Source organism: Carex rostrata, chromosome 6 (assembly GCF_964058835.1).
Source record: "Carex rostrata chromosome 6, lpCarRost1.2, whole genome shotgun sequence".
In the NCBI taxonomy this organism is placed as follows: domain Eukaryota; kingdom Viridiplantae; phylum Streptophyta; class Magnoliopsida; order Poales; family Cyperaceae; genus Carex; species Carex rostrata.
Window position 1 is genome coordinate 3313041 of NC_135923.1, and position 20950 is coordinate 3333990.

Below are 20950 nucleotides of genomic sequence, written 5' to 3' on the forward strand. Positions count from 1 at the left end.
AGACAATTATCAAGATCACATCATAATTGCACTTCCATCAACACTGCCCTACATTATATAACCCACATACCTAAACTAGACACAGTTAAACAGTAAGAATTACAAAGTATTTAGAACTATAACTAGAATTAACTATTTACAACTAATCACTTGAAGTGCTCATCCATGAAGTACTCTAGCCCACATGCCTCTTATTTCATGGAGCTGATCCATCGGAAGAGGCACAACACCTGGTTAGAGAAACTGCATGCAAAATTATAAAATGTTAAATGAACTCAAGTAATTTAGAAAAATCCCATAATTTTCTTGGAAAACCTAAGTATGAACTAAAGAGAGATATTGTGCAACAGCAAGGCCACTGCATGCCCTTAGATAAAATAATGTATAATAGAACTAACATACATTATTTGGAAATGTTTTTTGATGCCTTGCGAGGAATGATTGCTTACTGCTTGTAATACTTCATGATCTTATAATATGTTTTATCTGTTGGCTGGTTTGGATCCATCATAAACACACTATTTTTACAAGGACAAAAGAAGAAGAAGATCCAGTGTTTACTGTAGTTTTAAATAATTTTAATATATAATCAACAAATAAGATTAATTAAATATAAAAAAGTTGAAGTAATATATATAAGTCTAATCAACTGACTCTTGAAAGAGTGGTGCGAGGACAAATGGCTTCCCTTGGGCTTGGGATTGAAGGAGGGCACCACACATCTAATCTATTGCTTGTTTGGGCGCCATATCAAGAGAGACCTCATTAATGCGTCCGGGATCCAGAAAAGCACAAAAGTTTTGTTCCATTGTTGAACACAACTTGCTTAAGTGCCTGCAAATGATTAGATAATTAATTAAAATAGAGAAAAATGCTTGACAACAACTTAACAAACTTACATTGTGAAAACAGTCAGAATCGAGATATCGAGCCATCCACATGTTAGAAAAAGATTGATGCCATTGTAATTAACTAGAATTGGCCCACCGTCATGGTATAATTCTCCTTGCGGAACTTCAACAACAAAGGACCTCCGATCTTCAGGTAACTTCATCAAACAAGTGTGAAGTGTTTTCAAGTTGGATGACAGAAAGGTACATTTATCTTCCTCGACAAGAGGTCGATCATGTGAGGTTGGCCTCTCATCATTGCTGATTCTTTTTCCTCTGCCTACTTTGATAGCCTTAGTTTTGCCTTGATCATTCGTACCTATCTGCTTTAATAAATGTACATATTTTAAAAATGAGAAATATAAAATAAAAGTAGATAGTAAGAATTGTACATATTTTACCTTGTCCAAAATAGCTCCAATCTTGGACCATTGAGTAAAACTGTTTAATGCATCCTTAAGATAGTGCATTTCATCATTCTGGACGGGGAGAGGAATATCACCAAATCCACTTGTACCTTCACATTTGATCAACAGAGATAAGTGCCCAATTATACAAAATAAGAAAAATCAACTAGAGTTGAATGATACATAGAAAATTAACCCATAAAAATAATAACGGCAAGCCTAAATACTGACCAGCACTCAATCAAGTATATACTGGAAGGAATTTGTGTCAGGTCCCCATGAAAATAACAGAACTATTCTTTGTGGAATTTTATCGAACACCTTAAGGACACAACTAAATATGAATTACCACACACTAAATAAACAAGAATCACCTTTCATATAATCAATGAATGACACAAGAATTTCATCTAAATTAAAACCTTCAGACATAGACAGTTATTGAATGAAAACACAAAATAATCGGTACTCACCAAGAGAGAGACGGGGGCAGCCTTACGCTGAGCGGCGGAAGGAGAGTGCTGGGGCGAAGTTGCTAAGTACCAAAGAGTGAGGAGGCGGATCGATTTGCGCTGATCGCAGAGAGACACCGAAGTTGCTGAGCGGTGGAGCGGCAAAGAAATCAATTTTGAAAAACCCTCTCGTTTTCAGTTTTTGCGTGGAGAGCGTGGAGAGAGAGGGAAATGAAAAGAGAATTTTGTGAAACATTGTGAAGTGAATGAAGTATTTAAAGTGTTCAGCTATTACACCAATGGCATTTATTTTTTGTTCACAATAAATCTGTATCAACCATAAAATAATTCATATGAAACGAAGGGACCATATATAGAACCGGATTTGCATATTTGGTTCATTTATATAACAAATAAATTTTATACAATCACATAGTTATATTAATATGGTTCGATATATTGACAAATTATTTGTATTTATTTATTTTTTATATTTTTGAACCAAATTTTCAATAGCACTTAAAAAAACGTATAATATGTTTTATTGGCGAATAAAAACACGAAACACGATAAAACGTGAATTACGATTATTCGTCAATAAAATGCGAAATATTTTTTTGGGGGTTTTATTTGGGTTTTTTTTTTTTGCTTCCTTGTGGTACCAAATCATTCCCGAATTATACCTGAATTATTCCTGAATCACAAAATTTTTTACCCCGCCAAACCATAGCCGAATTATTTGTTTGTCACTATACACGATTATGCATGTGTTTCAATCCATTATACAAAAAGTAATATTTTAAGAAAAAAAAAAAGTAATATTTTGTTCGCAATACAATTGATTTTTATTTAAAGATGAAACTATTGAAAAAATATATGAAAATGAAAGTGTATTAAATGGAGAAAATTTGAATTTTTCTTAATTATGATAAATGTAAATTACAAGAAATATAAAATGAGAAGTATAAATCACTTTTGAATTTACATATTAGAGTTTAAAATTATATTTTAAATTTTCTTGTCTAACACATGAAAAATGAATTAACACTTATTGAACGTACAATACTTTGCGGCTTATATTCTTCGGTCTGCATTGAAAAACACAATAACAAATAATCATTGTAAATTCATAAATTAAAAATATATTTGAATTTTATAATAAAAATTATTATTAAATGTACCTATCAAGCTTCATCAAGCACGATCATTGATCAACCCATATTCCTTCTGCGTGATCAGATCTCATGTAAATTGTTTCGTTAGTATCATCACTTGAACGTTGGTCAGATTGTATGCCAATAGAAAATGGGGGTAGTTCGTCAAAATGATCGTAGTCTTCTTTATCTACTACATTTTCAACTCCAATGTTAAAAATGGAAACCTTTTTTCAATTATTTATTTTTTTGGAAATTTTTATAAAAAAAACTATAACATAATATGAGAGGGTGAAAAATAGTAACTTCTTTCCAAAATTAACTTTGTCATATTACATAAATAATTACATAAAATGGGCCAAGAACCAAAATACAAAAAAAAATTATATATATATATAGAGATGGGCTACAGTGAGTTGCGAAGTAAAGCGACTATTTTACTTCACGATCATATTTTGCGATTTTTAAGTTCAAAACGTCGATCCGAACCGTTCATCTTGTTCTCCATATTGAAATGTGCTTGGAGACCAAATTTTACATTTTTTGGAATTTGTTTACTATTTATTAAGCAATTTTGAAAGTCGCTGATCTGATGATCCAGAAAATTTTACTGTTTTTTACTGTTCACAGCAAAACAGCAATTTTCAAAAATACTTAATAAATAGTAAAAAAATTCCAAAAAATGTAAAATTTGGTCTCCAAGCACATTTCAATATGGATTAAACATCTAACGGTTCGGATCGGTCGTTTGGACTTTCACAATAAAAATACGGCGTGAAGTAGAAACGCGTTTTACTTCGCAACTCACCGTAGCCCACCTCATATATATATATATATATATATATATATATATATATATATTATATTTCCTAGAATTATAAATATATATATTATTTCTAAAATTAACTTGTAACATTTCCAAAATTAACAACATATTATATTTTTCAAAATTAATGATATATTATATTTGTAAAATTAATTTGTCACATTTTCAAAATAACGATATATTTATTTTCTTCTTCTCATTAGACGTCTGCACAAATTTATATATTTTTTGTTTCTTATTTTATTTATTTTGAGAACTGGAAGGCATGAATTTTCTAAAAAAAATATGTAAAAATATATTTTTTTGTGCATATTAAAAAAATTATTGATGAAAAAATCAAAGTTACAAATACATAACAATTTAATTAGAAATAACAAGTTTTAAATGGAGGATACAAAAAATTTCGACTAAAAATTAAAACACTAAAAACTATTGAATAACTCACCCTTGAAATATAATGGTAGTTTTTTTTTTAATGAGAATTACTCTTTTTTTTTTTACAAATTTACTGTGTATTACCAATTAAAAAGCTAAAATAATAAAAATTATTGAAGAACTCACCGTGAAATATAATGGTAGTTTTCTTGACAATAATGAGAATCACCTTTTTTCACAAATTTACTCTATGTATCACCAATTAATAGAAGACAACTTGATCATTCCCTCTAATTATATAGGATTTTATATGTTAAAAATGGGAACCTTTTTCAATTCATTATTTTTTTAAAGTTTTTGTTTTATAAAAATGCTATAAAAAGTATGAGAGCGGTGAAAAATTGCAACTTGTTTCAAAATTAACTTTGTCATATTACAAAAAATAATTACATAAAATAGGCAAATAACCAAAATACAAAAAAAAAATCTGACATATCCAAAAAAAATATATCTTTAGATAAATATTTTCTTACTGAAATGGGCCAAGACCCATTTTGTAATTTTTTTCTTAATTTATTAGTTTTGAAAATTATTCTATTTATTTGTTTGCTATAATATCAAAGTCATTAATTTCTTTTATTTATGTCACATGACATGATATATACGAATGAATCATATATATTGTATTTTATTTTTTAAAATTTAGCACATAATCACCTAAGTCTGAATAAAGCTGTGACACATGTAGCTTAGATTTGGTGACAGCTCATTTTACTTGTCCAATTAGATCATAATCATATTTTTTTTAAATAAGAAATTTTATTTTTGACCTACAGCCGGAACCAAAATTTTATTTGATTCTTTACCCACGGCTCAAACTTTTTCTCACACCCCTTTACTCACACCCCTTTTACTCACCGATCCATGTTATGGTTGAATGCATAACTTTTTTCTACTCACACCTCATTACCCACGGTTCATCCAATTAAGCCGTTGGTAAATAGAATCCTCATTCTTTACTCACGGTAAAGTTTTTTGAACCACAACAACCACGGTCCAACCGTGTATATATGTCCTCCGACCATCTCAATTCCTTGTTTACCCACGGTTCATTAAAAAAAATTCGGAACCGTGGCTAATAACATGTTAGTAATTAACCTTTTTGTAGTAGTGATTATTGCTGGATGGAAATTATGTGACTACTTCTAATCTACATATCTGTTTATCTGTGCTCCTACATTAACAACACCAGCACTATCAAACTAATATCGACACACAACTGCTTCAGAACGGTTGCGGCGTAGCCGCAACATGAAGCATCTAGTTTAAGTGACAAACAAAAACGAGTCAAGAGATTTGGCTAATTCCAATAAATTCTAGTGACATCGAAATGAATTATTACATTTTTAGAACAATATTAGAAACAAAATTCTAAATATCTTTTGAGTATGTACAAAAAACACTGAAGAATGGCAGTTAATAGGGACCAATTATGATTTCATAAAAGATAACTTCATGCACTTCGCAACTGTATTGAAATATTATGAATAAATTGTAACCCCATGCACTTTGCATTTCGTATTTAAACAAATTATGTTGTCACTAGAATTATGTTGGGGGTTGTATAAAACACATGGTGGGCCCACACATTATTTCACATCATAGGGTACTCTACTGGATCTGAATCCATGATTTTCTGTTGGGGGTGTATATAACACATGCTGGACTCAAGTCAAGTCCACTGGATCCGAATCCATGAATTCTGTTGGGGCATTAGGGGTGTATAGAACATATGGTGAACCCAAGTCAAGTCTTCCGGATCTGAATTCATGAATTATGTTCGGGGATGTATAATATAACACATGGTGGGCCCATGTGATAAAACAACACATTAATATGGTAGGTGAAATACGTACAAGGGATTAAATAAGGAGCAGTGTGGATGGACCCACGTGAAAGTAGGGCTGCTAAATGAGTCGAGCCAGCTCGCAAATTAATGAGTTGAGCGGCTTAATATTTCATAACAAATCAGAATGGGAATTGAAAAAAGCTCAAACCCGACTCAGCTCAATTTTGAAAGAAAAAAAAATCGACTAGATTTATATAAATAGTTGGCTCGACTAGGTTCGGGAAAAAAAAATCGACTAGACTCATATAAATAGTTGGCTCGACTAGGTTCGGCTTGTGAGCTCGCGAGCCGGCTCATCTTTTTAAACTATTAACTAAATTTTGAAGAAGTAAATATGCCTTGCTACCAGAGGAGCCCCGAATTCTCTGAACAACTCAATTTTTTTCTTCGGAATCGAATCGAACAAATATATATAACGAATTTCATTGAATTTTATGAGCAGTTTTAAAATTAGTACTGATTTATAGAAGCATTTATATTTCATAAATTACTTAATAATTAATTACAACTGTTTAGGAAATAATAGAAATAATTTGTAAATTGTTTCATATATGAAATTTCTTTTAATTTATTCTAATTTTGTTATTTTGTTAAGAAATTGCGAATGAGATTTTAGTGAATAAGAATTAAAAATTGTTAGATAGGGTGGTAGCACAACTGGTTAGAAAAGATGACCTAAAACTATGGCTACTCAAAGATAGAGAATTCAAGCTCTATTCACGACTTCGCAACCCCTTCGATAATTTAAAAAATAATAATAATTTGTGACACGCTAGTAGTTAGGAATCGATTTCTTAATAAGAAATATTTCTAATTTAAGAAATCGTGCACCTTCATAAAATTAAATTAAAAATTGTTACACCCGTAATAAGAAATCATTTTAATTTAAGAAATTGTGTACCTTCGTAAAATTAAATTAAAAATTGTTACACCGGATTCGAAATTTATAATTTATGAGATGCTCTAAGAAACAGTTTAAACTTATTTTTTTTAGTTATTTTAGAGTATCTAAATTTGAGAGAGGGATATTTTCTCTCTTTTTTTATATTTTTTTCCAAGTAGATTAGTGTCGTTGTTTCGTTGTATTATGATCTGAAATTCGGTATTATTCAATAAATTTGATCGTTTAGTTTGTTTGTTTTTTTTCGTGAGTATAATTTTTCTTAATTTGAAAGGTGAAACGTGTTATAAAATGAGGGAATAATAGTTATATTAGGAAATTTTCTTTTTGAGAAGTAACTTATGACAAAACAAGACATTATGATATGATGTAACAATATTTCGTTAGCGGGAAAGTTTAAAATTCGTGGTTAAATATTTGTAATAAATTTCAATTTGCATACGATTTAATTATATTAAATATATACCAGACACCAACAGGACCATTTGAGAAAAATAGGCAACATTTATATATGCCTTGCTACTTGGCTTAAAGTAAAGGATTTGGCTACGGTGCTATGGGTTGCATAGAGGGCTACGGTGCTATGGCTTAATATTTGAGTTTTTAAAATCCTAACTGTCGATCCGAACCGTTCATCTTGTTATTCTCCATATTAATATGTGTTTGGAGACCAAATTTTACATTTTTTGAAAAAAATTTACTATTTTTTTAGATAGGTAGAACATCACTTGATCTAAAAAATTCTGCACCATTCAGATATTTGATTTTCTACATATCTAAAAAAAATAGTAAATAATTTAAAAAAAATGTAAAATTTGGTCTCCAAACACATATTAATATAGAGAACAAGATGAACGGTTCAAATCGACCGTTAGGATTTTGAAAACTTGAATATTGAGCCGTAGCACCGTACGTAGCCCTCTATGCCTCTATGCAACCCATAGCACTGTAGCCAAATCCATCCTAACTATCGATCTGAACCGTTCATCTTGTTTTCCATATTAATATGTGTTTGCAGACCAAATTTTACATTTTTTGAAAAAAATTTACTATTTTTTTAGATATGTAGAAAATCACTTAATCTAAAAAATTCTACACCATTCAGGTAACTTGGAATCGACTCATAAATCAACCGAGTCAGTAAACTCGAGTTAATTTTGAATCGAGTTAGTTTTAACTCGAGTTATAGTGTGTTGAATCCGAACTGATTCTGAACTGAGTTTCGAGTCATAAGCATTTTGTGCACCCATAATTGGGAGGCTCCACCATAGCATAGGGTAGGGGAGTATTACACCAGGATGATTGAGTATTTGATATAAAGATTTGATTGAATGCTTCCCTGTATTTTTTCATCTTCAGGCTAGTTTATCAGGCAAATGTGTAAAAGAAATGTGGCTAATTATGTGAAACATGATACCCCATTCTTGTTCCTTGACTCTTATTATAACACCTTTAAATCTAACACATTGCTCTTGAGAATATATGATGTCAGCTAAGGTAATATTTTTGTTAATACAAACTCTATATAATGCAGGAAATCTAGTGACCAATGTACAGTTATCCAACCATAAATCTTGCCAAGCTAAATTACTTTTATTCAAAAAAAAAAAAAAAATTCTGTTGGGACCTTGGGGTGTATATAACACATGGTGGACCCATGAGACCAATAGCACATTAATATGGTAGGTGAAATTAATACATACAAGGGATTAAATAAGGAGCAGTGGGGACGGACCCACGTGATCAATAGCACATTAATATGATAGGTGAAAGAAGTACGAAGGACTAGATAATTAAGGAGCAATGAAGACGCAACCTCCTCAACCAAACATTAATATGAACTCCATTTTATTTTCTCAAAATCAATACACAAATTAAGGCGACTATATAAACAAGAGAGAAAGAATTCTATTAAAAAATTAATTTAACAACTAAATGTATAATCTTGAAAGTATATTATAGATCAGTTACCCGTAGCTAAATGTAAAATTTTGAAAGCATATTATAAATCAGTTATCGCTGCCTGCAATCTTTTTCAGCACAAAATTGTCCTTCTACGTCCATTATGGTACCATCATGTGACAATAAGCAAAAGACAATTTAAAGGATCCAAAATTGAGATTTGAGTAAAGTTAGGGTGTGACATGCTCACCAAGAAAGTTTGGTGAGCATAACTCCAAAAGTATATCGGATCAACGTTAAATGCCGAATCCAAACTGTTGAAATTCATTGTACTTCATGAGTGATGTATATACATGCAAAATTTTAAAAGTTTCGAATTTATTTGCTACACGATCAAATAATCAAAAAAAAAAAATTGAATATATAAAATAACTTAAATTTATTTATAAAACATTCATTTCTTGAAATGCATATACATGCAAAACTTAACTTCACGTGATCAATAGCACATTAATATTTGAAACAATAGATTTTATATTTTTTTGATTATTAATTTATCAATAAGCAAAAAACAAATTTATATTCTTGGCCTTTTAATGTGCTCGTGAAGTTAAGTTTCGGGTGATGAATCTTTGGTGTTAATTGTTTTTGGGGCATACTCAGTTTATATTGTAAACTGTAGCTTTATAATCTATTGGCTTGTGAAATGCTAATTATAATTATGTGCCCTCTTCAACTGAAAGAGAAACTTTCAGTACAATCGTTAGGATATCAAGCTAAATCTCTAATGGTAACATATTATAGCTAGTTGAGATTATTGCAGTAAAAGTAATTCCCATATGCATAACACAATCTCCAATTATTGCACCTTCATCCTAGTTCATTTCTGTACACGCACATGAAGGAAGAGTAGTGGTAGCTACAGACACACAGTACCAATGCATGTCTCTTACAATTCCTCCAAAAGGAAAGAACCACAACATATAGACATAGCGACCCCACTCCACTGAAAAAGAAAAAGTTGAATTTAAGTAAGCATTGACTACTGTATTGTCAAGTCTTTCACAGATTTCGATTTTTCTACAAAATATATTTTTTTCGCGATATTTTCTATCTTTATTTTTAATTAATAAAAAAAATCGGATTTTACTTCATGCTCATATTTTCAATTCTAAAGTCCAAAAAAATGATCTAAATCTTTCAACATGATCTCCATATTAAAATGTGCTTGGAGACCAAATTTAAATTTTTTTAAAAATCACTAATTTTCATAAAATCGTAGACCATTAAAAATGAATGATTTTAAAAAATTCAACGCAAATAGTAAAAAAATAAAAAAAATGTAAAATTTAATATCCAAGCACAATTTATTATGAAGATCAGCTTGAACCTCGAATCGACGTACTGTTTGCACTTTAAAACCGCAAAATATAAGTGTGAAGTAAAATACTCATTTTATTTCGTGAAGCACAATCGCCGAACTCTCTCTCTCTTTCTGTGTGTGTGTAGAATTGGGCTACGGTACTATGCTTATAGTGTCATTCGGTGGTATGCACTTTTCAACTGTCAAATAGACTTCAAGATTCGTGCAAGAAAATTTCGTTGGATGAGACTAAAACTGAAAAATTAAAACAAACGCTCCTCTGTTAGAAAGGGGACATATTATCATATTCTACTACACGAAATGGATCCAAATTAAAATGTGCTTGGAACCAAATTTTAAATTTATTGAAATTTTTTTTTCTTGTTTGTTAAAATTTTCTGAAATCGTTGTTTTCAATAATTTTTTACTAATTTTCTTACCATGTTAAAATAACGATTTTAAAAAATTCAAGAAAATAGCAAAAAACAATTGGGCTTTAGTTGGGTTATTTTCGGGGTGGGGATTTGGGGTTGAGTTGGTGTTTGAAGAATTTCAAAGCATGCAATATTTTCCGCTGTAATAATAAAACGGGTATAGATGTGGGTACGTGCATATCAAGAGTATGGCTAATATAACATCAGTGTTATTTCAGTCTATATAACACCAACTCCAAAACCTATCCAATCGAATTCAAATGGTGAATCCAAACCGTTCAAACCGATATACTTCATTAGTTGTGCGTTTACATGTAAAATTTGTCACACCCCGTAGCCAACCTGTACAAAAATGCGACAGGGTCCCTGCCGTAAACATACAGTTTCCCGTATGCCTACAAGGCAATTACGATTCATTTACTCAATTCCCATAAATCCCAAATATATAACCCCATTCAACAAGCAATTAAACAATTCAACACAATTCTGAGAAAACAAATATAAACATAACTCCTGATTCAGTTCAAAAGACACCAATATACATCACATCGTACAAAAACTACGTATATGCACATATACGTAGATAACATATCACAACCACAAAAAAACAAAATCTAACAGGTATCATAGAAACTCTGGTAGAAGGACAAATACCGAGGCCTAAGACTGTCGTGCCTCACCGCTCCCTGCTACATCAGAACCTGAAAAGGATAACCCAACGGGTGTGAGAATAAAATCTCAGTGCGATAATTTGCCACATACGAACCCCTGGACTTGCAATTAAACTTTATTTTCAAAAAGAAATTATCAACAACGCATTGTACATGTATAACATTATATAAACATGAATGCATACCTGACAGCAGATAATCGAATGAATTACAACACAAGAGTATTAAATCGAATTTCAAATCAACAACAATTGGGCTTAATTATTTCAATAAGTCTGGTAGCACTTACCGATGTACCACCCAGCTGTACCGCAAACCCGTCGACAACGGTAGGGTTCCAGACACCTACCGAAGGCCACCCTACTGAACAGTATATGACACCCATCGGTAGTGCTTGGCTTAAACATTTCCTAAATTTTTAGTTACAGATCATATTCAGAAAATTCATTAAGAATCATAATCTCAACCGAACATTCAAACGCATATCTTATCAAATTATGCATACGACATCTCACACTAGTCACTCATATTACTACCATTCACAACTAGTTTCATACTGCTCCTGCCCCAACCGGTCTGGGGACTTACACGAGCCTCAGAGACTAAAGCTTTAGAATCCTCCCAAAACCCGTGCACCAGGTTTTGCAAATTGGTCACACTTTGGTGATCCATAACATACCATTTCATCTCATTTCCAATTCCAGTGACTTTTCATCTACAATCAGATCATAATAGATCGACACAAATGTATTCAATACCAATATGCAAGTCAATCAACTTACCAAAATTCGAGTTCGATAATATTAGGGCATGAAATGCAAATGCACAATTCATATAATGCAATCAACAAGAATATTCAACATGTCAATAGAATTACAATTTAATTCTGAAAATAAAACATCAGACAAGTCCAGAAATCCCGCACCTGAGTACGCTGTTCTTAAGTAAACCTTACGTCTTAAACTCCTCGAGGTTCCGTACGCTGTTGCCTTATCGATTCTATTTAGAATATATACCATTAGGGTTTAATTAGCTTATAATTGCTATATAATTGACATTATATAATTACGATTCGATACCCCTTCGATTAGGTTTAAAAATACTCAATTATTACAAATCTGCACAGTAATTGCGGCCCGTAATGGTGTTGTTGCGGCCCGCAGCCATCACAGCTAAAGAATTGGTTAAGTACCAAATCATGTTGCGGCCCGCAGGGCTTTCTATTGCGGCCCGCAATTCACATGCAGAATTCAATTGTTTAGTTAGAACTTGTTTCGATCGATGCTCGGTTACGACTTATGGTTGCTATGCTTTGGTGCAGTTTAAAGTGTATATCTACTTGGTTCATTCAAGTTTTCGACACCATACAACCATTCAAGTTAATATCAAATTCTAATTTCATAACTCAAAGTTCGAAGGTTCGACACATATTCGGTAATTAGTTTTAAATAGCAATTCGGGTTTCAATCGAAAGAACTTAAATATTTGCATAACTTTTATACTTTCAACCCTTATAATATTTCCAAAATATAAACCCTAGTTTCAAAAACCTTAAACCCAAATTCATAAATTCAACTCAATTGTTCAAGGAATGAGGTTAATTACATGAAATCTCGAATCAAAACTCAAATACGAACTTTAAACGAAAGAATTGCAATTTAACTCGAAATCTAGGGTTCCAAATAGAATTTGAGAACTAGAGATTTATACCAAATTAATTGCTTTATTGCGTAGAGGGCTTCGTTCTGATCTCGAATCTACGGACGGCTCGATCGATCACGCGATTTTCCTTCTCTCCCTTTCTCTCTTCCTTTCCCTTGCGTCTCACCCGCTCCCCTCTCTTTCTTTTCTGTTTCTCACGGTACACAATGGTACCGAATGGTACCATGAGGGAGGTTATGACAAGGTTTTGGGTATTTTGCATATTAGCCCCTCTAAGTTTCTATTATTACAAAAGGTGTTTATCTTGCACATAAAACCTTCTATTCATTTTTAATACCTCTTAGACCTTCCAATTTGATTATTAACATATATATATATTCACTCAATTATATATATATATAAAATTATAAAAACTTATATATATATATATATATATATATTTATATATGTATGTTTTATTTATAGAAATTTCTTTATGTAGTTTTAAATGCAAAAATTTATAATTATACCATTATATATATATATATTTTTTTTATAATATTTCTTATAGTGTTACAAAATTTATAAGTTTTTAAGTTTATTTGATATCAAGTCAAGCGGTCAAAAGTGTGAGTTTTTAAGTTAATTTTAATACATCCATTTTAAAATATTTTTACCGCTTGATTTGATATTAAAATAACTCGAAAATATAAAAAAAATTGTATGTAAACGCATCACTCGTAATGTAAATCGGTTTGAACGGTTTGGATTAGTCGTTCGAAGTCGATTTGATAGGTTTTAAAGTTGGTGTTATATAGGTCAAAATGACACTAATGTTATATTAGCCAAACTCTATATATTTTGGTAGACTTATATGTGTAGGTTTGAATGGTATTATAATGAATTTGGGTTTTATACATATTGTTGGCCTTTGTAATGTACTCATGAAGTTAAGTTTCAGGTGATGAATCTTTGGTGTTAATTTTTTTTTTTTTTTGGCATACTCATTAATATATTGTAAAGTCTGGTTTTATAATCTATTGGTTTGTGAAATGTTAATTATGTGCCCTCTTCAGTTGAAAGAGAAACTCTGGGTTCAATTGTTAGTACTTGAGGACAAATCTCTAATGGTAATGGTAATAAATTATAGTGGAGATTATTGATGTAAAAGTAATTCCTTAATCTCCAATTATTGCAACTTCTTTAATCATCCTAGTTCATTTCAGTACCCGTACATGAATGAATAGTAGTGGGTGTACAAAAAATAAATACAACACCACACTCCCACAAACCCTCCCTTATTTTTTATTTCATATAAACTTGAATTAATTATTACATCAATAAGCTGCTGGCTATATAGCCGAATACAAGAAATGTATTAGGCACGCCCAGTGTTTTAAAATGCGGCCGCATGGGCCGCATATGCGTATGCGGTCGGCAGCTGCGCTCAGAACGGCCATGCAGTCATCCCATGCGGTTTTGAGCATGCGGCCGCATATGCGGTCCGAATATGCGGCCATGCGGAATAAAAAAATGCATATGCGGATTAAAATGCGGCCATGCGGTCCAAATATGCGGCCATGCAGTCCTCCCATGCGGATCAGCAGCCACCGTTGGATCAGCAATTTTCAAAGTGGCTTAATAAATAGTAAAAAAATTCAGAAAAATATAAAATTTGGTCTCCAAGCACATATTAATATGGAGAACAAGATGAACGGTTCGGATCGACATTTTGGATTTTGAAATTTTAAATTTGGACTATGTATATATATATATATAAATGCACATTAGTCACACACTATCTCTATATATATATATATATATATATATATATATATATATACGTGGATTTTTATTTTAAAATCCGCATATATAAATCCGCATGAAAATCCGCATATGCGGTATGCAGTGGCCTTCCGCATGCATGAACAAAACCACATTTTAAAACACTGGGCACGCCTATCCTAGAAGGAAATAAATCATCTCTTGCCTTTTCTATTTTCTTTCTATTTTATAATATCTTAATCTATATAAATAGAAAACAAATCAATCTAACAAATAAGGAAACTAATAATATAGCGCCTCTGTATAATGCGCTGCCATATAGGTCAAATTAATGACCTTCCTTAACAGTGGGGGGGCTACAGTACCAATGCATGTGACTCTTAAAAATTTTCCAAAAGAAAAGCAAAACATAGAGACAGAATAACCCCACTCCACCGAAAGTAGTATCTACTCTCGTCAAAAAACATTGACTACTGTACAAAGTCCTATCACGCCACTTCCAGGAGCTTACCTTACCTCCTCAGATCTCAACACGAGTCTGCTCTTTACTCTTTACACATTTCTCATTTTCATACTATTTAAAAAAGAGAAGTCCTTTTCAGCCACGTCAATTGTTAGCAAAGGTCTTTCTAAATTTTGGTTGCTTCCACGTAATTTCATTCGCCTAAAGACAAAAAGGAACAAAACATTAAAAAAAATAAAAATAAAGTACAACTGCAAAATAAGCATCAGAAGTTAATCAAATTTATTATTGCAATTAGACTAAGCATCTCAGTTTGCTTTCTGGCCTGCACGCCTATATAATCAAACCATCTTTGCACTCGCAAATTAATATATACAATCCCCTTTGTAACACACTACTGGTAAACACTTCAAAAGAGAGAGCGAGAGAGAAAAATGGCAGAGGCAGTTGTGCAATTTGTTGTAGACAAGCTTGCCAATTTCGTGGCGAACGAACTGAAGCATTTGGGTGGGGTTGGGGGTAAAGTTCAAATGATGCAGAAAGAGCTGATCCGAATCCAGAGCTGTCTGAAAGATGCAGACATGAAACACAAAGGAGATGCGAGGGTGCAAAATTGGCTGAATGAGCTCCGTGATGTGGCCTACCGCATCGAGGATGCAACCGACACGTTCCTTGTCGAAGTTGAAGATCGTCGCGTAAAGCACCTCAATAAGATCAAGAAGATGTTCCATAAAACCATTAAGGTAAAAACCCTCCACAAGCTTGGCACCGATCTTGATAACATTCAAAACGAACTCGATCGAATCTCTAAGAGCAGGGACGACTACGGAATCGTAGCTGTGCAAGACATTGTGGGAGAGGAAACCATATCGCCTTTTCGAAGAGAGACATATCAAGAAGTAGACGATACTGAAGTTGTAGGCATGGAGGCCGACAAGAAGAAAATTCTGCAGCTGATGCTCGCTGAGGAAACACCTAGGCGCGCCGTCATAACTATAGTAGGTCCCGGCGGTTTAGGAAAGACTACTCTTGCACATATGGTATACCGAAGGTAAGAGCAGATTTTCTTTTTTTAACTATGGTTTAATCTTTTAATGAGAAAATTATTGCAATAATAACGACTTCATTAAGTGAGAGTTCGAATTGTGATATATTTGCACCGATCAATTGGCATTATAATTGTTATAAATGACGATTTTAAGATTTAATAGTTAATTCTGAGTCTGACTGCTCAATTCAAATAATAAGAATATTATTATTATTATTATTATTATTATTTTTATTATTATTATTATTATTATTATTATTATTATTATTATTATTATTACTACTACTACTATCAACATTATCATTTTGACTGCTGCTAGATGTTTACAATCCTACTGTCTCATGATTTATTTGTTAATAATGATTATCTATTTGTTTATAGTAATTAAAGAACTGATAACAACAATGATCGATGTTAAACGATCGATATAGTTGTGCGAATGGCATATATATAGTGGTTTGGAAAAAACAAATTAGATATAGTCATTTCATTTCAAAAAAATAAGTAGGTGGATTTATGTAGATAATGATTGGATGGAACCGTCACCTTCTCCATTAATTTGTTGCTCAATAGTTACTGAGATCTCAGTAATACATGATTGCAGCGATGACTATTTGTTCAAAAATAGTGCTAGAAATCAATCTAATAGTATTTTTGTTTGGCTTTTATATCCAGCGCGAAGGAAAAGTTTGACTACCATATAATGCTATCAATCTCTCAGCAATACAGTCTAATTGATCTGGTGACTAAGATGCTTCTGGAGCTGAAATATTATATACCCGAGAACCAAGGTTTGGGAGATTTAATCCGCACGCTCAAAAGTTTTTTAAATGATAGAAGGTATCTGATTATTCTAGATGATGTGTGGAAGGAAGATCTCTGGATTCAACTGAAAGATATATTGCCTGATGTCAACAATGGAAGTCGGGTTCTGATGACAAGCAGAAATCTCGATGTTGCTAAATCAGCAGACTCTCAAATACCACCATACGAACTCTACTTGTTAGATAGTAAGAAAAGCCTTGATCTCCTTCTCAAAAAGGCTCTCCCCAATCAAAAACCTGACGAAGAATGTCCTAGAAACCTCCTTGACCTTGCAAACCAACTATCACATAAATGTAAGGGCTTACCTTTGGCTTTGATAGTACTTGGTGGTGTCCTTTTAAAAAAAAGAGGAGTCTATCTTGAGTGGGAGAGAGTGTTGCGTACATTTGATTGGTATTTAGATTGCAAGGGTTGCATGGACGTCCTGGCCATGAGTTACCAGGATATGCCTTATTATCTCAAGGCATGCTTTATGTATCTTGCTATTTTTCCCCGAAGACTATGAGATCCCTGCAACACCTCTCATCAGAATGTGGATAGCTGAGGGGTTCATACCATGCAAAGAAACGGCAACAAAAGAGGAAATGGCTGAGAGATACCTCGACGAACTTTTTGAAAGGTTGTATTTTTTTTTTTTTAATTTCTTCTGATGTTATTACAAGTATCAAACCTCCTCCTAATTTTATAATTTGTACTGTTATAATTAATTTTGTCTTTCAAATACCTTCTACCAAGTGTTATCCATCTTTTTATAAAATATATTGAAAAAAGGTCTTTCTAAATAAGGTTTTTTAGTTTACAAAGGAAACTGTAAATAAAATTTGATAATAAAAAATGGCTCTGATTAAGAATATAAACGAAATTTGATGTTTAGGAGATTGGAGGATACACAATTATAACTTTTCATGAGGAATTTGGATTATAAAAATATAGTTCGAATTTTTAATGTAATTCCAAATTTTCAACCAACATATATGTAGAATCAAATATTTCTCTTCAAATCTTGAGCATAATTTATAATTCCATTAACTTTTTTTTTTAATTTCAGTGCATCTTAATAATCTGCATCAACCAAAATTAATCATATATTTTATTTTTGGTATTAATGATACTATCTCGTTAGGATATATAAATCTTTATTATAGTTGCAATACTTTCCGTATTTTTCTAACTTGTTTATAAACCAAAATTAATTCAGGAGTATGATTCAAGTATCAAGGCGATCCCCATATGGTTTGATCAAGAGGTTTAGAGTGCATGATCTACTCCGCGACTTGGCAATGCATGAAGCCAGGCAACAAAACTTTCTTACGATTTTTGCACCAGCATCAGATGTCAACCAGCCCAACAGAGAAATCCGACGTGCTTCGCTTCAATACCATGTTCAACCACAACAGAAAAATCCACAATTCATGGAATATTTAGGTCCAAATACTCGTTCTTTCCTACTGTCTGGGTTAGACGATTTTACAAATGCCCAGATGCCCAACTTCTCTAATTTCAGGCTACTTAAAGTTTTAGACCTTGTAGATGTTGAGAACTCTGGTGGTGACGTAGCCAAGGAAATTGAGAAATTGATTCATTTAAAATACTTGCGATTTAGAAGATGCCACATCAATTATCATTCCTCATTTTCCTTTCATCGTATGAAGACTCTCGAAACCTTAGATTTTAGAGGAACTGATATTCGAGACCGTAATTTGCCATGGACATCTGGTACATTGAGGCATGTGCAGTGTCATCAGGGTGTTTTCGTACTACCAAACTCAACTGTTGACCTAAGAAACCTCCAAACCTTGAAATGGGTATGATTCCGAGAACATTAGATACAAAATTGATCCTTTTAAACAACCTGCGTAAGTTAGGTGTTTATTATAATAAGCATGAAGATTGGGTAGGAATGACTAATCTACTTGGAAAACTGCCATCTTTGGTCTCCCTAGAGACCAAACAATACAATTCTGTCATGGATTTCCCAATGGAGATTGTATACCCAAAAGCTCTCCCAAACTATCAGAATTTACGTTCTCTGGACTTGGATGGAAGGTGGTCCGAGACTACCACCTTAGATGCTAGCTTGTTTCCGCCACGTCTCATTAAATTGACACTTCGCATGTGTCACTTTCGGCAAAATCCTATGCCGGAGCTTGGAAAGTTGAAGAACCTAAAGAAACTTTCCTTAGAAGATGTGATGGAGATGGACTCGAAGGTTTCAGCAATCTGTTCAGAAGGATTCCCAGTTCTACAATACTTGAAAGTGCTTGATGATAAGTTCGAGGATTTGGTGGTGGAAAAGAGGGTCATGCCAATGCTTACGTACCTCAAAATATATCCGAAGAATTTAAAGTTGCAGTTACCTGCTGAGCTACAACATCAGACGACTGTTCGGAAATAATATTTTTAGTATTTAATAGTTAAATAGCCAAATCTATCCGCAACTAGATACTTTTCCCTCCTCCTGCCCTATTTATTTTTTATTTTTTTAATAATATTTTATTGTTTGTAATATTCAGTACATTTCTTATGAATTCCTTATGGAGCAAAAAGGAGTGTAAATGTTTCGTTTGAAGCAAAAAGGAAAAAAAATTAAAACAAATTTAGTTCAACTAGCTAGTGAATGTGTTACATTATGAATGTGTTATATTATTAATTCCACGTTAGGGTGGGGGCAATGCTCTATATGAATGTGTTACATTATTCCACGATATGCTCAGAAATATATTGATTGCCAGTAGCTGTTTGATCCTTTTTGAAATCCCCTCTTACAAAAATTCAAGGAATGCTTTAAGATTCGTGTCAATATAGGAAGTATGGGCCAGATTCAATCTTAAAACAGTGCAGTACCTTAGGTGATATGAATTCTTACAATGAGCTGATAAGTCTTAATTTGATTAGAAAATTTATCTTTTCAAGTGAGGCTATGGTAATGTATATTATATAACTGTCTATGCTATGAACTAGTATTTATATTTTTTAATTCCTCTACTATTTAATATGACCTACATGTGAAAATCTACTTGAAAATCAAATTTTACAGTTATAAGAATTATTTTAATATTTTTTTATTTAAGTAAAAAATCACTTAATTTTAAAATTATGGACCATCCAAATTAAAACAATAATTTTGAACCTATCAAAAATAATATTAAAAACATTTAAAAAATATAAAATGTGGTCTACATGTACATTTTAATATAAAGATCTAAGTTTAATAGTTGGAATTAACTATTTGAACTAGAGTTTTGTAAAAAACCGGCCGGTCTAGAATCAAATTGGACCACCCGTGGAACCGTTTCGTACCGACTCAGATCATGGTTAAAATCTAGACCGGCCTGGACTAAGGACGAACACGGGCAGTTCTAAATTTCTAGACCGGACCAGCCGGACTATAACTGTGCTAATTAAATCCGGATCGGACTGTGCCTAAACCGAGCAAAACTGTGCTAGCACGTGGTCAAAACTGTGCTAACCAGAGCAAAACTGGACCGGACCGTAGTCAAAACTGCTGGTTTTTTTTTAACAATTTAACCATTTTTTTGAAATAAAATAACATATTTGTTGACCTGTACATACCAGAACAGAATCAGACATGAACTTGGACCGGACCGAACTATTTAAATCTAGACCATGGTTCTAGCACAGATTTGGGCCCTCTTTATCCTCGGTCGGGGCCGGGCCAGATATTGACCACGGTTCGACTCAGTACGGATCAGTTCCACGGTGGTCCGGTCCTGGACTGGCCAGTTTTTTCAAACCATTCTAACCTGCCATTAGACCATCAGACAACGCGATTCCATTGCCGAAACAAAGGCATGGGAAAACTAAAATGGGCCGAACTGGGCCGTTCACTGAAAAATATATTAGTTTGTTTTATTGCATTTCCCTCTTGTGCCTTCCGAATCAG

General features: G+C 32.7%; 1 protein-coding gene and 1 pseudogene across 3 annotated transcripts; one reads left to right on the plus strand and one right to left on the minus strand.

Moving 5' to 3' along the window:
- Positions 1–448: 448 nt before the first annotated feature.
- On the minus strand, positions 449–1948 carry LOC144556089 (uncharacterized). 2 transcript variants are annotated; one of them, XM_078304585.1, is made up of 5 exons: positions 1771–1948; positions 1292–1407; positions 988–1213; positions 655–834; positions 449–560 (listed from the first exon to the last, which is right to left on the minus strand). In XM_078304585.1, exons 2-4 carry the CDS (start codon positions 1358–1360, stop codon positions 827–829), a joined length of 303 nt encoding a protein of 100 aa, XP_078160711.1. In that variant the 5' UTR covers positions 1361–1407; positions 1771–1948; the 3' UTR covers positions 449–560; positions 655–826. The 2 variants fall into 2 exon arrangements, 1 of the variants encoding a protein (XP_078160711.1); XR_013512208.1 differs by lacking the exons at positions 988–1213; positions 1292–1407; positions 1771–1948 and adding an exon at positions 900–959.
- Positions 1949–15570: 13622 nt separating this feature from the next.
- LOC144555124 (putative disease resistance protein At1g50180) lies at positions 15571–19619 on the plus strand (annotated as a pseudogene). The gene is made up of 3 exons (XR_013511982.1): positions 15571–16224; positions 16897–17665; positions 18245–19619. The product of XR_013511982.1 is annotated as a putative disease resistance protein At1g50180 (transcript).
- The last annotated feature ends 1331 nt before the right edge of the window (positions 19620–20950 follow it).